General features: G+C 42.7%; 6 protein-coding genes across 6 annotated transcripts; 3 read left to right on the plus strand and 3 right to left on the minus strand.

Moving 5' to 3' along the window:
• Positions 1-23: 23 nt before the first annotated feature.
• SS1G_03319 (hypothetical protein) lies at positions 24-2,220 on the minus strand (the record flags this gene model as incomplete). Its single annotated transcript, XM_001595180.1, has 2 exons — positions 24-1,691; positions 1,810-2,220. 2 exons carry the CDS (start codon positions 2,218-2,220, stop codon positions 24-26), a joined length of 2,079 nt encoding a protein of 692 aa, XP_001595230.1.
• A 935-nt stretch (positions 2,221-3,155) lies between these two features.
• On the plus strand, positions 3,156-3,592 carry SS1G_03320 (hypothetical protein; the record flags this gene model as incomplete). Its single annotated transcript, XM_001595181.1, has 2 exons — positions 3,156-3,180; positions 3,237-3,592. 2 exons carry the CDS (start codon positions 3,156-3,158, stop codon positions 3,590-3,592), a joined length of 381 nt encoding a protein of 126 aa, XP_001595231.1.
• A 950-nt stretch (positions 3,593-4,542) lies between these two features.
• Positions 4,543-5,372, minus strand: SS1G_03321 (hypothetical protein; the record flags this gene model as incomplete). The annotated part of the gene is made up of 4 exons (XM_001595182.1): positions 4,543-4,791; positions 4,838-4,957; positions 5,024-5,206; positions 5,259-5,372. The coding sequence occupies 4 exons, from the start codon at positions 5,370-5,372 to the stop codon at positions 4,543-4,545; spliced, it is 666 nt and encodes a 221-aa protein (XP_001595232.1).
• Positions 5,373-6,256: 884 nt separating this feature from the next.
• Positions 6,257-8,577, minus strand: SS1G_03322 (predicted protein; the record flags this gene model as incomplete). The annotated part of the gene is made up of 6 exons (XM_001595183.1): positions 6,257-7,016; positions 7,251-7,372; positions 7,424-7,695; positions 7,787-8,323; positions 8,394-8,465; positions 8,559-8,577. 6 exons carry the CDS (start codon positions 8,575-8,577, stop codon positions 6,257-6,259), a joined length of 1,782 nt encoding a protein of 593 aa, XP_001595233.1.
• Positions 8,578-9,390: 813 nt separating this feature from the next.
• Positions 9,391-9,720, plus strand: SS1G_03323 (predicted protein; the record flags this gene model as incomplete). The annotated part of the gene is made up of 1 exon (XM_001595184.1): positions 9,391-9,720. One exon carries the CDS (start codon positions 9,391-9,393, stop codon positions 9,718-9,720), a length of 330 nt encoding a protein of 109 aa, XP_001595234.1.
• A 2,400-nt stretch (positions 9,721-12,120) lies between these two features.
• On the plus strand, positions 12,121-16,974 carry SS1G_03324 (hypothetical protein; the record flags this gene model as incomplete). The annotated part of the gene is made up of 12 exons (XM_001595185.1): positions 12,121-12,238; positions 12,387-12,680; positions 12,886-12,996; positions 13,294-13,422; positions 13,472-13,871; positions 13,920-14,532; positions 14,600-14,762; positions 14,841-15,109; positions 15,485-15,941; positions 16,014-16,158; positions 16,209-16,289; positions 16,344-16,974. 12 exons carry the CDS (start codon positions 12,121-12,123, stop codon positions 16,972-16,974), a joined length of 3,411 nt encoding a protein of 1,136 aa, XP_001595235.1.
• Positions 16,975-18,537: the final 1,563 nt, after the last annotated feature.

The raw sequence follows: 18,537 nt of genomic DNA on the forward strand, positions 1-18,537 counted from the left end.
TCGTAAACCAATCTCATTCTTCACTATGATCCATCATCTTCTTTCCTCTCCGGTTTCCTCCTCAATACTCCCCCAAAACCCTTCGTACTTCCACTTTCTTTTGTATTTTCCTTCCCGGTATCGTTCCCGCTCGCACCACTGTCTCCTCCGCTTCTAGCCCCATCACTCACATACACGTCTTCTTTTCCCCTAGTACCTTCTCCTAAACCAGATACTACGCCACCTACAGCACGGCCCACACCCAGGCTAATGCCACTTCCACTTATACTTCCGGCTCTGCTTTTCTTTCCTTTTGTTTCGAAGGAAATGTTGCTGCCGATAGAACTGCTGCGAAGGGGTGTTCGAAGGCGGGCGGGAGTCGATGTTTGGGTTTGGGAGTTGGGTTGTGGTGAGGGGGTAGTGATTGGTATGCGGGAATTAGAGGGAGAAAGAGGAGGATGAAAATTTGATGGGGGCGTGGAGGGTGTTCCTTGTGCGCTATCGAGAAGGGGCTGAGGTTTTGGTTTGAGCACATGATGTGAGCCATCGAATTGAGGGAATGAATTGGATGTATTGACACCGATAGCAGAATCGGAAGAGTTATCATTGTTGACATGGGAGTTTCTAGAAACGAGCTTGACGCGTTTTCGTGCACTATTATGGTTGTATATATCATCGATCATTTTGAGATCGGCTGACGATTCGTCACCAGGCTGTAATATGGTAGTTGGGTCCGCGTCGGCGTATGTTCCACTTTCTAATGACTGGCTATCCTCTTCGCTCAAGTAGGTCAACAGTCTGTCGTTGTTTGCACCAATGCGCAGTGAGTTAGTACGGGCGCGATTATAATGTTCGTACTCCTCTTTCGAATGATCTGCATTGTAGAAGGATTCCAAAGCGTCAAAAACGTGCGGGAAAACTAGAGTGTCGACTCCTCGAGCCCAGAGAAAATCAAGGTGCTCATAGTGGGCAATTTCGATATGGCTTGTGTGGTTCGGAAGTTGTTTCAACATTACATTTATATCGACTAGTGAGTCGCTGCCGCCATATAGTAAAACGATTGGAGTTTTGATATTGCGAGTTGGAAATTTGGCCACTTTAGTGTATCTGTCTACTCCACTGAAAACAGGCTGCGGCTCATCATCGTACATTTGGAATGACTTGGTGCGGATAATTTGAAACCAGTGGACAACGGATTTTGTACTGGTGAAAGAGTACAAATGAGGGTAGGCTGCGAGCTTCTGTGATGTGGATATGTTTTTGGCGTGCCAACCAAAGAGAAACGACAAGCCCATATCGATGAGACGAACAAAAATTGGAGGGTAGAGTATGGATTGCCACATAGTTGCTGATGAGAGGATGGAGCGACGGCCGAAAAGAAGAAATAGGACTTGAGGCGATGCTTTGATAAGGGCATCTACTATGCCATTCGAGAGACCAGCTGGGGACGTCGCAGGTGCAAGCGCAATGAATACATTAATTTGATCGTTGAGTTTCGGATGAACAGCCAAAGTTGCGAAGGCTTGAGCTGTTCCTTGAGAGAATCCAATATACGACAGGGATGGCGCAGAGGTTGTGTCAAGTATGTATTGAATGGTGTCTGGGATATCATGGAAAGCAAATTCATCCATTGAGAAGTCCCAAAATGCCGTGTCTGCTGGTGAATGGTGGATGGACTTCTTAGAATATTTGTTTCCACGATTGTTTCCAAGCTACCAATCGTTAGTCTCTTGTGTGAGCGATATTAACACGGGTTGAACTTACCCAAACATCATACCCTCTGTCCACCAGGGTGAAAGCTAAGCATCTCTCTTTATCAGTTAAACATACCCAAACCTCACTATTCATGAGCAAGCCATGGTGTAGATATACAACAGGCTTCTTGATGCTGTTTGATCCACTATTGACTTTTGTATTTTCTTCTCCTTTCTTCCAACCGAGCCGATGAAGACATAGCAAGTAGCCATCTCCGGTCTGTACAACATGTTCTTCGGCATAATAACCAGCTAATTCGCAGAGATCTACAAAGTCTGAAGCATTTCGAATCGAGGTGGATATATCTGAATTTGTCAGTCCTAATCCTCGTTTTAACTCTACTGAAGGACTGCTCCAACCTTGCTTTCGTGTCTCTGATCTCTTAGCTGCTGGGGATGTGAATCGATTAAAGAGCCGCCTCGAACCTCGATAGCATAGTTTTATGATAGTCGAAGCTGTGCCACTGTTAGATGATCCACGAGACATGTTTCAAGAGAGGGGACACACGCAGTGCAAGCGTCAGTACCCTAATTATTGCTTCCAATCCAACAAGAAAGAAAGAGCTGACCAGCGCCAAATATTCGCTCCTGTATAATTGATCAACAATCACCCTATATCATAGCTAGGAATAAAACTTACGGGCAGAGCCGTCCGATGAATGGAAGATACATTGTGTTGCGTATCTTCTATCGATGACTTTGTTTGCGCGGTGAGAGAGTTTTTATAACTTACTATCTGACCAAGGCGATCTTGACCGCAAAACAGATAAAGAGCTTAGTATATGTATAGTGATTACCCTATAGGGTCTAGACCTCTAGTACCTGTGAAGAAATTGTGTTAGTGAAGCCATTGACGTGGACAGAGCTCTCAAGTGCATCCATACTTGTAGAATCCAATAGTTGGACCTTTTGTTGATGTCACATCCACTTTCACATGCCAATTGCACGCCCTTCACTTCATTTGCGCCTCAATTTGAAATAGTTGGTTCAAAATGATTCTCTGAATTGATCAAAGGGGAAGTTTTAGCTGGCCAATACAATCAATACCTAGTTAGCAAAATATCTCGAATAATACATGTACTTTGACTCTAAACATTAGACGGTAAATCAAATCAAGAATTGTCGTCCCTGGATGAATCTAGTGGCGCAGTGGACGATCCACCAGTGATCTGGGGCACCGGGAAGCTTGTATCTAATCTATGCCGGGTAATCTACGGGCCTCACAAGATTCTCGCGAGACTTTTGAAAGTCGCCGCCGCCTATACCTTATGAACTTTTGTCTGTACCCGTTGGATGTATTCATGACACTACCTACAAGTCTGCGATTTATGTTATACTTTTGATAGGGTCTTGATACTCCTCTACTCCTTTTTGGCCTAGAAGCAGTTCGATTTCAAAACACGAAAGGAAAAATCCTTCGACATGCCTAGTTCCTGCCAAGATATTCGTTCGCATCTTCTCCTCCCTTTCCCCGTTTCCCCGCTAACGTTTTTTTTCCCGCAGGAGCTGCGCTGGCACAATGTCTCCAGGAGTCGGACTGCGTCATGGTGTATCGCAACAAACCATCCGATTGTCTGCGAGCTCCTCTCCTCGAAACGATGCCCACCAAGTGTCAACAGTTAAAGAAAGGCTACGGTGAATGCAAACGGGGATTGGTCGATATGCGCAAGCGATTCAGAGGTAACCAGCCAATTTCTGTAAGCAAAGAGATTGAGGGAGGAGGGGAAAGAAATACTGGAGGTCATATGCTATACGCTGGGAAACCAGCTTTTGACAGCGGGGTCAAAGAGACGAGTGGAAATGAGCCCGAGGAGAAAGACTGGAGACAGTTGGAGAACGAAAAATACAGAAAGGAATAGAAAACACAGATACGATAATGTCAGGAAGGTTTCGAGTGTTTTGCTTATATCCGCTAAAATTGGGACTGTCCATTACATTGGAAGGCGTTCGGCTAGTGTATATCAAACGCATCAGACGGCCAAGATTGATCATCGCAACAGGAATTGTAAGGAGATCTGCTCAAACACAATTTCCTTCATGATGAATACGTCTGTCTCCCAAGATAGGAAGTGAAAGGTTTTTCCACTTCGTCGTGGCCACTTTTGGTTCGTCACGCTGTTGTTGGTTTCTCTTTTCGTGGAAGGACCTGGAATAATCGTTGGTAGACCAATTCCGGTCAATCATATGTAGACTTCTATGTCTACACAGCCATCTTTGCTTACCTTCGGTGTGACTCACAGAGCACGGATATGAGAGAGCCGAAGATATACGACCTGTGTTACACTCGGGTTCTCGGCGAACAAGAGAATTCGCAGGTTTTGTCTCATCGACGCTGATTGCGGCCATTACAAATATTGACTAGCAAGTGAACGTTTGCTGCGTGGGTGGCCTGAATTCATAGGATGCATCTGAAGCACAGCCGATATTTTCTTACTTATGCACGATCAGTGAATATTTGGCAGGAATTTCTGCCATCGCCTTGCAAATTTGGCAAGGGCGGCCGATTGTCCGATATCAGAGACTGAATATTCAACACTCACAAAATATCGGAAGAAGTTTTTCGGTCATTAGTGTTGCGGTAGGATCGTCACAGTTTAAGAGTATTGGATTATTGTATTATCCCCGCTCAGAGAGAGTTTCATAGTCTTGGTCGCTTCCATTCTCTCATTATCTTCCCATGATTAGCTCTAGCTTTGCCCGTTCCTCCTGTATCTTACACCATGAATTAAGTCCGCCGAAAGAGCATTTCTTGTCCCACCAAACTTCCAATCTAAAATATACAGAACTCCAAATCACCGTGGTCATTAATTCATTCAAGGCCTCCAAGGTTAAATTGGTTCAAGGTCCTAACACCATCCGCCCATCCTCCTATCAGCTCACTACTCGACGACTTTTCGCGCTGTGCCTGCTCGTACCGTGCCAGTAAATCTTGATACATATCACTGAGATTATGTAATTCGGTACTGAGCATCTTCACCTGGTCTTCAAGTCGCTGACGTTCGTTTGCTTGGCGCTTCCGAAAATTTCTCTGGGAAACGCGATTTTGCACAAGCCGCCGCTGGAAATGGTCAGGGTAAGACATTAAGATGGGAGAGTGTTCTTACCATCTTTTGTGCTGGAGTTTTCTCCGTTACTGAATCTGCTGAATCATGCGATGTCTCTCGTGTGCGACTGCCTAGAGATTTGGGTTTCCGGTCACGAGAGGCTCGATATTGACGTCGTTTCTACATTTCGTTCGTCAGCTCAGAACAGAATTCGCTGCAATCTAGGCGATTATTATAAGCTCTTACCGTCTCAATTGACATCTCCTCATTCATCTCGTTCCTTTCTGATTCAAAACTTGCTCTATTATTCTCTGTCGAAATGCTTTGATCCAATTCTGGCACCATAGAAGTATCGATGGCATCAAAATATGGACTTGGATATGGCGCTATAGTATATATACTTTCCGTTTGTGGGATCGTACAGGTTGTCTGGTCGTTGTGTTAACGTCTCAAATCGAAGCGGTCCAAGGATTGAACATACATATGGAAAGGCAGATTCGAATGCATTGGTACCCAAGTCACACGATGTGTCTTGATCAAACGTCAAAGGAATTGGGGAAGGAGGCGAGTACCAAATTGGAGCGGAGATTGCCATCCTCTATTTAGTCTTTTTGTGTGAGTTCTTTTCGAGTAAATTCGAAGTTTGTCAGGAAATTTGTTATTGGGGTGAAATTTGTCTATGCAACGGAATTTGCGAAGGATATGAAAGTATATATAATCAGTAATCAACTATGACTTTAGCAGCTTATAAAATCTTCGACTGCCGCATATTCCCGACCTCTACGCAGCGGAATTAGCGCGGATCAAATTTATAGCCTTTCAATAGGCTATATCAAAAGCAGACCATAAAATTTCAGCTTACATATCCGAGACGGCAACACAGAACACCCGTAGAAGAATCGATCGAATTTTTAATGCCCGCCAGTTCAGGGGTCTAAACGGGGTCTGACATCACTTTCTCAGCTATTTTAGTCGGTGAGTGGGCAGCCACAAAATCGCAAATAAATTCTTCGCGTTGCGAGCAGCCTCGGAAGACCGAAATTCTTAAAGGAAGTAGTCACACCAAACGAACGCCTTTCAATTTACATGCATAAATGGAAAAGCTTACCGTATCGGGTGCGTGCACTTTTCATTCTGGGGGTTCCACGTGCGTGGACCGTCTTCTATTCTTTTCTTCGTCTGCAGTGTCAGCGAAAATTTGTAACTCTTATTGGATATCGAATCGACTTGCTCTATTGGGCTTATGCATGGGATTTTAAAGGTGCATCCATCGGTCTTCCCGCGTCGTTCAGACTTGATTACAAAAACGGATTTACAAATTGTTCTTTATATCCAGCGTATCTGCATCTTTGAATCTATCGGTTAATCAAGCCTCTTCAACACATTCCACCGAGGCAGCGAATTTTACAATATTTGTAATCACAATATGTCTTGCGACCGAGGAGGAACCAAATCCATATTATTATTGCAAGTATCTAATCATAGAGGAGATCCGAGCCATCCCGCGCCACCATTCAGATTAAAATCCTCGCTGCATATATCGAGGTTGCTACGCAGAGCCACAGTAGGTGGTGTAGATTCACCCTCCGTTTTTCCAGGCGACGATTCTAAATAAGTAAATAGAGTACCTTCCACTATCTTCCATGTTTCGAGACCAATGTCTTGTAACTCTATAATCGCGTTGGCTACGTACCACGCTCTGCGATGTCTCTCTACATTCGAGCGCTCTCCTCGGAATATAATACGAGCAAGCATCTCAATGGCTCTGCACCAGCCACTAGTCATGTCAAGTAACCGATACTTGCAGGCTTGGAAATATTTCCCACGAAGCTGCGGCGTGGTATTGAATTCTTGCAAAGCCATTTGGAGGTAAATCAGAGATGCTAGCCGAAAACACTTCCACATGATGCTGCGTCTCTCGTCTATCGCTTGTTCAGTAGGGTGAAGCCAGCTCATACCTATGGTTGCTGAGCAGATGCGATCACTGAAACTGTTCCATTGTTCTAGGGACGTTATGTTGGGCGCGGCATCTTTGATAACTCCAGTTGCTCTTTCTAGACCATCAACCATCCTTATAAAGTCTGTGCAAAAGTCATTCTTTGCTTGCATCTTCGCGGTTTCGCATTGAATCTTCGAGGCTCCAACTGAGCTTGCTGTTGTCAACTCTTCGGTTGCGTTTTTATCATATCTCGAGTATATTGGCCGGCTAACTTGTATATAGGCTCTACATAGGTCGAGACTGAAATTGAAGTCATTAAAAGTTCTTAGCGGACAGAGTTTAAACGATGTGGACTACAGCTTAAAAACGAGCAGATTTTGATGCTTGGATTCACTTGAGTCAATGAAATTTATCGAAATGACCAAGTCACTCTAAATGCATCATATTTTTCCAAGGATCAGAACTTCAAATCGAGCTGCAGTCTAGACTACTTGATGCTCTGGGTTGCCATCAATATTTGCAGGTGCAACTTACCTCTCAATCACAAGCTGCAAAGGTCTATTCCTAGAAAAGGCGACAAGACCTCCTCTGTATTTAACCATTTGGTCCAGTCCATTCATATGAATACTGAAATTTTCGGGAAGACCGGAAAGTAGCTACTCAGCCTATAAGAACATGCACCTGAGAACAAGATTGAGAGAACCCACCTCATGACTTGTGAAATTTGCAACAGCTCCAATACTTCCATCAGAAAGAGCTTGTGCGGGATCATTGAGTCTCTTATTGATGATGCGCATACCCTCGGTTTTATGTTTAATAGCAATAGGTGGTTCTTGTTGGCCATGAAGTCGAGCCATGTGTTGGATATTAAATCCCATAACGATATGAGCGGGTTCAGGGTCAAGCCAGGAGACTCTTGAATATAGCCATCCAACTCGACCAAAATCTGTACCTGTCGTCTCTTTATCCATACACGATGCTGTTACCCAGCAATCTTTTCTTGTTAACGTTTGTTCCAATAATAGCAATGGGAAAATCTTGTTAAAGAAGGGTGTATCTGAAGAGCTTACAGTGATGGATTAGCCTTTGTAATCCTGGACCTCCGCCAAGTTTTAATCTTGAGAAAGGATCTACATCTGCGATTCCCGTCCTACACAGAGGAATGACTGTCTGCCCATCTTTGGCAAATGGTTTGAGTAGCGTGTTACAATTTCCCGGTAGTCTTTGGACCTTTGTATGGGTCGTTTTTGTCCTTGGTGCCTCACGAGCACAACCTTCATCAGGCTCTTCAACATCCATGTATGATTCAACGCAATCTTCCGGATTTCTAACATCCGAGTGATGACGCGGAGTATCCTGCAAATCTCTACGTTTCGATATCCTTGGCCTCAGACTCCATGAATCTTTCCTCCGATGCTCTCTAGCTTTCTTGGCATTTTGCAACTTTTTCTCTCGCCAAAACTCGCGCATGACATGGCTACGAGCTTCGGTTCTTGGACCTCTTCCATTGCTCACATGGATGAAGGTAAACTCTGCAGCTTTGCTGTGGTCTAAATCCACTTCACACCGATCGAGAGATTTTTCAGCACCAGTGGAGAATGACGATTCTACTTTGAGTGGTGGTTAGCATAGGGAACCCTCATATTGTAAGGATATTGTTCAGCAAACTCAACATACTTTCCGAATTTGGTGATGGGGCTTTCAATCGTGTCATTTTTTCAGGATTGACGCTAGACATAGGTTTCAATACTAGTGTGTCTGAATCTCTGATCAGTATAACATTCGCCTCTACTTTGCGATTTTCAACCTAATTAGATCATCAGCGAATCCGTTAAAACGTACCACTCACCGCACAATGCATATTCTCATTCTGACAAATATCCGTCGCCACATTAAGGCATTCCTCCCAAAGTTCAAACACTTCCAAAAGAATAACAGCCTTTTGCAAAGAGCATACCGGTTCAAAATTAGTGGTGTTAATAGTACTTGGTGCTGAGAAGTTCAGGGTTGTTTTTTCGAGGATTGGAAGGATTTATAAGCATTACTTGCATTGCCGTAAGGAGAATTATGTCAGCTTTCTACACGTGATGTGTGATGGCCAGGTGGTGACCCAAGCACTTCGCACGTCAATGTCATTTAAGTCGTGCGCCGGCGACGTATATACTACGACCCAAAGCATTCTTCATCGTCCCAATTCACAGTTTGAAATGGAACTTTCTTTCAGGCTCGGATACTTCTCAATAATTCAATTCGGATTTTCAATCCAGATTTGGTGATCACATAGTCCTTTATTCATGCTTAGCCACATACCTTGGATGCTCAAGATATTGTATTGTCCATCACACGATGAAGTTTCTAAGCTACAGGAGTGGGAACCGATATGATGCTCTTGACAGTTTTCATTTTCTTCCCTTTTTTGCATGCAAGATTTTATGAATGTCCGTCTCTCAGGATTGGAGTTTCAGCCTTTAGAAAGTGTTCTGATCTTCGATACAAAGATCCATAATGAATTTCACCTCTATTCGAACTCATTTTTCCTCTTGATCCATCCCGTCTCCCAAACTTCGCCTTCCTCACCAGCAAAGCCGAAAATATACGGGGGCTTCGAAAGGTTTTCTCACAAACCATCTCTGTCTCCTGCATGCTCCAAAGATTGTCCTATTCCTGTAGCTTGATGATCTCCAAAAGCATCCTATCTCCAACTGCAAGAAGCACACTTACCAAGAATGTGCGATCTGCCTTTGATTGTGGTATTTTGAGCATTTGGGTTGCGTGTCGAGATCCTCAGTTTATCTACCATGAAGCATTCTGGGAGAATGGTATAGGCCACAGAGTCTACGGCCTATCATTCCCTAGCAAAGAGGATGTACTGGCACTGGTCAGATCAACAGTTGGTCTACTAACAAATATCGACATCTGCTCATGGCGCGATACCGTAGGCGCCGGTGTAACACCAGTGCAAGCTTACCTACCGTTAGAGGAACTTGAAGTCACTTTGGATTAAAATTTGTGTAGAGGTTTCTATCAGCAGCTAATTGCTCTTGAAAGTGATCTCGAAGTGGCGGAACACGGCAAGTAGTGGAATTATTCCCTAAGTTAGTGCATTGGGGATTGATCTTTTTCGGTTAAACGCAATGAACTACATTCACCTGGTAACGCTGGGCTAATTTAGAAATACGTATTGAGCATTTTGACCCGTACTTATATGAGTCGAACGACATAGCAGTCAGTGCAGGGACTGACTGCAGCTTCTCATGTATGTGGAGTCCTCCCCAGCGATGATTTTCAACGCAAATTCGACGTGTTCCAATTACTTTTTTGAGAACCGCAAATCACGCATCTTGAATAAAACATATTGACTTCTCGTCGCGTAAAACCAAAATACGCGTCACTCATATTGCTTATTCTGCGAGTTGTCTTTATTCTTTACAGGCACAGAAAATTCTCATGTACCTTTTCCCAGAAGCGTTTTGAGTCTTCCTCTACTAATCTTCTCTTGTCAAGGATGAGACACCGGATGGTCGGGAACACTGCCTCGAGATATACGGAACAGAATCCGTGAGAGATGAGTCTGAAATGACGTCTTATCAACCTCGAATCATCATTTTAGCCACACAATTGAAAGAGGTTGAGAGTGAGAGCAATCCAATCGTCAGCACTGTGATTTTTCACAAGGATTATGGTGAAGTGGGCGGATTAGAACTTGATGGGAAAATAAAACTCTTCTACGTAAACTACCCTGCAATTATGGAAATCAGACTTCTGATCTCAAGCTCATTGTTTTGTTAGAAGTAGTATTGGTGTATGTTGTGATAAGAATGCTAGTGCAGCTGGTCTGTGCCACCTCGATGATTACGGTACATGCATCGGAATTCATGAGAAAAGCGAAATTTCCCATTCTCTCAACAGCTATTCATATTTCGCAACAGCCTCAACCTATAACTTTCCCGATAGAAAAAGTGGAATATATTGCGTTGAAGCAATCGCCTTTACAGCGAGAGAATTCCAACTTTTGGCGCCGCTTGACTTGGGATATAGCCAAATTCAGGCTGTTCAATTTCCGAGGCTGGAGTTTTCTGCCTTCCTTACTCTTACTAGTGGTGTGGTAGCGATAATATCAATTGCCTTTAAATATTTCGATCGGAAAGATAGATTCAATTCTTTTTCGGCTTTCAATGCTCTAGCCTAGGTCTTTACATTTTAATCGATCAAGTTGTGGACACATCTTACTAGCGTCGACAAACGCAGTTATGATTGTCAAGATCAATTTTTGCAAGTATTTATCATTCTTGTCGCTCTCAGGAACTTTTTCACTGTCATGCTTTGCTATCAAGCTTTTCCAACTCCTCATTCAAGAAAAATTGTGAAGTACCAACTGTCTTGCATTCTTCGTTTCGCCAGCCTTCTTGTTTCTCTGTGTGGCAGCTCGAGAAGACGAGATTCTAAAGGGTTCCAACCCGACAAGAGATTAGTTCGTTCTTATTTGGACAACTTTTGTAACGGCCGTCTTACTGCTATATCATGACTATTCATAAAAAATCTACGTGTGGCGCTCCAATGGCAACGACACTATCGAAGAAAGTCAAGAGATCAATGGGACCAAGTCATTAATGTACACATTAAGTGCAATTATAGGTGCTGTTTTTATTTTTGCATTCATTGATTTACTCCTTCTAATATCGTGAGTTCAAGCAGATGAGTATGGACGAGTTATCCTATAAAACACTTGGCCGTCGTACCGCTGGTTCTTGGTGAATGGAGGTAAACGACTATTTTCCTTGCTGGAATCGCAGCCATCATGTACCATACATGAGCATGAGCTATCGAGCTAGGTATCGAGCTAGATATTTCTTATAAAAGGAGTTCGAGATGATTTGTAGTACGGCCATTTATTTAAAGGCAGGATACAAATCACAACCGTGACGAAAATAAGATGACAAAATGTCCGAACTATCTATCAGATTGGTGACTTCGAACGCGTTTTCTTATCAGTGGCTGGATTATAGCGTATGAATCGTACCTATAAAATGCTTTTGTATATGAAGTTGACCTGCCAGAAAAGGAACTGCCCCACTAGAACTTCCAACTGTTGGTCCCCTGGAAACTTGCGGCGGGTCCATTCGAACATAAGCTTTGATCTTCGGATAGCTTGGTTCTCGTTTTGGAACGGGACGGATTATCGATTACTTATATTCTACTTGCATTTTTTACTTATTTTATTCTACCATACACACACAAGTCCTTTAGAACTATTAGCAACTGTTGGGTGTCTTGGAGCTGACCTATCACCCAGAAATCTACACATGGCCTTTAGTCGCATTGCTAAAAACTTTCAAGGCAATTAATGGTTTCTACTTCCCATTGATTTATTTGGAATGACAATTGGGAATGTGCTTCCATAATCATGAATAATTCAATTGCTTGTCTTCCACATGCGGATGGCCTCTTTGGCCCTCGGATCGATTCATGCCAAAGGCTATTTGACTTCACGCTGCTCTTCGAGCAGAGCATTCTCACCGTCGGTCCGTCTACACTATTCATGCTGCTTATTTCTGTGCGAATACCTCGTCTATATCATAAGGATAGAAAACACTACCAAATTTCCTTTAGTATCTCAAATCGGTGATGATTTATGCCTCCGTCATCATGCATTGAAACTAACAACGGCAGTTGGTTATATCGGTACTTTTGTATCTTCAAATTGCCACATTAGCGTTATGGATAGTTTCCAAGGGCCAACAAACAATCGTGTCTGTGCCGGCAGCCGCGCTGTCAGTAACCGCAACTGTTGGACTCGCAGTACTGTCAAATCTGGAGAGCAACCGATCTACACGACCTTCGTTTGTGATTTGTACCTACCTCCTTGTATCTACGCTTTTAGATATAGCCCAAACAAGAACACTCTGGTTGCAACATGGAAGCACGACATTGTCGGCATTATCTACATGCAGTGTGCTTGTCAAGGTAATTCTACTGTGGCTCGAAGCGTCTGACAAGAGGTCCTTTCTTAAAGAGCCCCACAATAAGTACCCACCAGAAGCCTTGGCAAGGGTCATAAACACAAGTTTCTTCTGGTGGCTAAATAAACTCATCCAGAAAGGTCACAGAAATATACTCACTCTTGGTGACCTATTTGACACTGATAAGACGTTATCATCTGCTTCTCTAGAGGCAAAAATACAAACAGCATGGCGAAGACAATCCCCGGATGGAAAATATTCCCTACTCTTCACCATACTCGCATCTTTTAAAGTTCCTCTGCTCACACTTATCTTTCCACGTATTTGCCTGATTGGATTCAAGTTTTCTCAACCCTTGCTAATAAATCGAGCCATCTCGTTGATTGACGCTCCCGAGACATCAATAAATAGAGATATTGGCTATTCATTGATCGCTGCAACAGCTTTGATATACCTTGGTCTGGCAGTTAGCACCGCCCAATACCAGCGCCAGATATTCCGAGTCATCACCATGATTAGGGGAGGACTAGTTTTTATCATTTACAATGTAACGCTGACACTTGATGCAAATCATACTGGCGATTCCGCTGCAGTCACGCTGATGAGTACAGACATAGAACGCATTGGGACTGGATTCAGCACCGTTGATAGTTTATGGGCTGGACCCGTTGAAGCTGGGATTGCGATATATCTTTTGCAGCGAGAGTCAGGGCTAGCTTGCATTGCGCCCGTCATTGTCTCACTCTGTGAGTCTGCCTTGGGAACCGTAGTACCACTATTTATTAATATCCGTAGCATGCACTGTTGGAGCATTTTTAGTTATGAAATGGGCGAAGCATACGCAGAAGGAATGGGTAGAAGCAGTCCAGAAACGTGTTGCAATCACATCTTCCGCCCTTAAGTCAATAAGAGGTATCAAAATGCAGGGGCTTACAGCACGGTTGGCAAAAGACTTACAAGAACTTCGGGTTGAGGAACTCGAGTATGCAAAGCCGTTCCGTAGAAACATCATTGTCACAGCAGTAACATCCAACATCACTACCCTTTGCGGACCAGCCATAACGTTCATTGTTTATATCCTCATTGAGAGAACCAAGGATTCCGCAACTCTTAATATCAGTCAGACCTTCACCAGTCTGTCTCTGATTTCTTTATTAAGTACACCTGTCTCAGAAATGGTTCAAACTGTTCCTACGTAAGTCTTCTTCGTTGTTGTTAGGAAGTGTTTCTGACTTGAAACAAGATTTGCCGCTGCGATGGGATGTATGGAAAGAATCCAGACGTATATCAGGATAAAAGACCGCAGTGACCCTAGATTTACCAGCCCGGATTCTGAATTCAATTCGATAACTGTGAAGTCTCGAGACAACGTCAACATCTCCTCCAATGAGATCGAGTTGCAGAAAATAGATGTAATGCCCGCCATTCCGGTCAATGCTCGTAGCGAAAGTATCGTCTCAATCAAGGATGCATCGTTCTTTTTCTCACATGATGGTGCACCAGTTCTCAAAGACATCAAGCTTGAAATTCCTCGCGGTACCTTGACGATGGTTATAGGTGCTATAGGAAGTGGAAAGTCATGTCTTCTAAAGGTAATTCTTGGAGAGTTAACCAGCAGCAAAGGGTTTGTATTTGCAAATACTTCGAGCATTGCCTTTTGTTCTCAAACACCATGGTTGCCTAATAGCAGCTTACATGAACTCGTGCTTGGGTGTTCGAGTTATGATGAGGCTTGGTACAACGCGGTTATCACCGCTTGCATGCTTCATCATGATATTGTGAGCTTTTTGGATGGTGAGAGAACAATGATCGGCAGTGATGGAGCTGCTCTCAGTGGCGGACAAAAGCAGAGAGTAGTGAGTCTATCTACTATCTGCTGATGAATCTTAACCTATTTCCCAGATAAAAGCTGACGGTGATTAGGCCTTGGCACGTGCCCTGTATTCTAGAAGGGGATTGCTTTTGGTCGATGATGTATTCAGTGGTCTAGATTATAAAACCAACCAGGCTGTGTTTCGCAATGTCTTTGGTAGAGAAGGTCTTTGTAGATTGCATAACATCACTGTAGTTCTTGCTACACACGCCGGTAAGGACAAGCCCATGATTACACACCTTCCAAAACGACTTGACTAAGACAGCGAGAAATCAAGCTGACGATATTTAGTTGAACATCTGCAATCTGCCGACAACATCGTTATCCTCTCTAATAGTGGTACTTTTCTAGAGCAGGGAAAATTTCAAGGGTTACGAGAAAACGAAGATAGCTATATCAAGAACTTAATTTTTCATGAGCGTTCAGATAAGGATTCATATGCAGAGACAGATGAGGCTCCTGCTGTAGTCAAGACGCAGACTAAAGCTGAACCGCTCAACATAAGCGACATTAATCGTCAAGATGGTGACGCCAGTGTTTATTTTTATTTTGCCAAGTCCGTAGGCTGGCTTCATTTTTCCCTTTTTATCGGCACGGTAGTTTTGTACACTTTTTCTAGCCAGTTTCAAGTTGTTCTGCTGGAGTTGTGGTCCAAATCAGAAATTAGCCATTCAGGCGTCTACACTAATATGTATATGGGTTTATACGCAATGCTATCAGTGCTGGCATTGTGTGGAATTGGTGGATTACTGTGCGTCACGTTGCTCTTTGCTGGCCCATATGCTTCTATCAACCTGCACCGCACGCTTTTACATACTGTGATGAGTGCGCCGTATTCATGGTTTACGACAACTGACAGCGGAGTAATGCTGAATAGGTAGGTAATTGACTTTCCAAGGCTGATTTATCCACTGACTCTCTTCAGGTTTAGTCAGGATATGAGTCTAATCGATATGAAGTTATTAATCGGTATAGTTGACACATTTGCAGGCTCATTCATGGCAATTGCTCAAGCAATACTCATCGCTATTGGTGCCAAGTATGTAGGAGTTATCCTTCCATTAATCCTCGGAATCCTATACATTCTACAAAAAGTATACTTGAGGACATCAAGACAACTTCGGTTGCTAGATCTCGAATCTAAATCGCCACTCTACTCCCACTTCACCGAGACACTTAGTGGCGTTACGACAATTCGTGCTTTTGGCTGGCAAGCTCAATCAGCCGAGAAGAATCGGAAGCTTCTTGATATCTCCCAAAAACCTTATTACTTGCTCTATTGTATACAAAGATGGCTCAGTCTTGTATTAGATCTCATCATCGCCGGCATTGCCGTCATTCTTATAACATTTGCAACACAGATGCGTGGGACCACTAGTGCAGGTACCCTAGGTATTGCTCTTGTCAACGTTCTAGAGTTCAACTCCACATTGAGTTTTCTTATCAGAAAGTGGACTCAGCTAGAAACTTCTATTGGTGCTGTAGCCAGGGTAAAGAGCTTTGAAGCAAATACTTTGTCGGAAAATGGACCTTTGGAGGTTAACCTACCACCATCCGAATGGCCCATCAAGGCTAAAGTCGAGTTCAAAGATGTCACTGCGATATACGGGTAAAGGCTTAATCCGAACATGTTTACCCCATTTGCTAACCGTACGAAAGTATTGGTGAATCTGCTGTGTGTAATGTTTCATTTTCCATCGAGAGTGGTACGAAAATGGGTATCGTTGGGAGGACTGGGTCGTAAGTCTCCAAGCCCTTACTTGACGATTAAGAAGCTAATATACCTCCTCATAGTGGGAAGTCTTCCCTCATATTGGCACTCTTCCGAATGCTTGAGCTCAAAACAGGAGATATCCTCATTGATAACCTATCCATTTCTACTCTGGACCGGCAATCCGTACGCTGTTCATTCATCACTATCCTTCAAGAACCCTACTTCCTCTCTGCTACTATCGGCTTTAATGCCGGTCCTTTTCACTCGTTAGACAAGAAATCCATCCAAATTGCACTCTCTCGTGTTGGACTCTGGGACATAATACGTGAAAATGGAGGTCTAGAAGCACCCATGACCGCAGCACCTCTTAGTCAAGGCCAACAACAACTTTTCCGCATCGCAAGATCAATCATAAGGAAATTGGCGCTGGGAAACAAGAATCATGGTATCTTGGTGTTAGATGAGGTGACGAGTAATGTTGATTCTGGTACTGAGGAGATCATGTTGAAGATTTTAGAAGAGGAGTTTAAGGGATGGACGGTATTGGCTGTGGCTCATCGATTGGGTACCATTAGGGGTTATGATAGGGTTTTGGTGCTTGGTAAGGGGTGTGTTGTGGAGGATGGGACACCGGATGAATTGATTCAGATGGAGGGGGGTTTGTTTAGGGAATTGTGGGAAAGTGGCTTTGGGAAGGTGGATAGTGTGTAGTTTGTTGTGCAGAATTGTGTTTCTTTGCCTGCTTCTTTTATTCCGCTTGTGTGTAATATGGTATTGCTAGACAATTTCTTAGATGGTTGATTTTCTTTATCTTATTGTAAGTATTTCTTCGATGATACTGTATCTATATCAATCCATGCAAAAGGAATGACTGATCAGTGATAAATGATAACCTTACTCGGATTTGAAATCCACATCATCTAATCATGAAAGTCATCAAACTTAACTATCGAAATCCTCCAAGACAAAACCGTGACATTTCAACATTCTTAATATTTCACAATTCACAATGAATAGTATCCAAACTGGTAATTAGATACCTAGTTCAATTAGATTTTAAAAAGACATACATACACTCGAAAGTTGAAATATGTCATTGAGGATTCATCATAGTCTAACTTGTAGTATCCGCATAATATTAGGTGGAGTGATAGATCTTTCGTCAATAGAGGAAGACTACGAGATGTATTTATGTCAATGTTTATATCTGTATTATACAACGGATTTCTGTTGTTATCGAGGTAGTATATTGTATATAGTATGAAATTCTATCAGTATCTGAACTTTGTTGCAAGGTCTTATATGTATTCTGTTAATATATAGATAGAACTATCGTTTATCACGCATGTTTATGTGTATATAGATTATCATCTCTGAGAAACTTATCTTCTCTTAAATTCCTACTATAAAGTCCAAGATTCAAGATAGCATTACATTGTTCATATGTCAGGCTTAGTTCTATCGAGTAAATACCAGATAGGTTATTTCAATACTAAATCACTCATTCATCATATCTATCTAAAATATATCATCGGTTACACCTACTCTACTCTCCTCTACACCACTCACTCACCAACAATTCTTTATCCAGGGATTTTCCGCTCTCTTCAACTCTTTGAGTCATTCCTCTCCTTTTTACGCGGAGAAGGGGGGGCTGATTCGAGTTTTGTTTGTAAAATCTCACATTTGTTTCTTGAAAGAATATATAGGAACGGTGTCGTCGGTGTCGCCGATATGTGATGTTATAAATAGGGATGATCTAAGGCTATAGGTAGCTTAAGATCTTATATATAGAGATAGAGATAAAGAGTTAGATAGAAAATTCATTTGTTATCTTACATTCAATATCGCATCAATCAATAGCTTTCATTTCATAGATAATTATCCAATTCTAGGGAATTAGTTAGTCTTTCATGCAATCAAAATACAATCAAGTTACAATGAAAACAAATTCCCCCATATTCAACAATACCCTTCCTTATCCATATCCAACAAAGGAACTCCCGGGATTCTCTAGCTAGCTAGCTAGCTCTTTATCTCCTCCTGTGCGGAGAAGATATACGGGAGTACTCTGTAGTATAGTATAGTAAGATTACAGCAGTACCTATATACAGAATAGAGAAGAGTAGTATAGCAGTATACACAAAATAGAATAAAATAGAATAAAATACTAAATAAGATAATTCTTACCAACAATCTAAATACCGCATCCATCCATCCCCCGATTCTAAATTCTAACCCAAATTCGCAATTCCCAATTCGTAATCCACAAAC

Source organism: Sclerotinia sclerotiorum, genomic scaffold, assembly GCF_000146945.2.
Source record: "Sclerotinia sclerotiorum 1980 UF-70 scaffold_4 genomic scaffold, whole genome shotgun sequence".
NCBI lineage: Eukaryota > Fungi > Ascomycota > Leotiomycetes > Helotiales > Sclerotiniaceae > Sclerotinia > Sclerotinia sclerotiorum.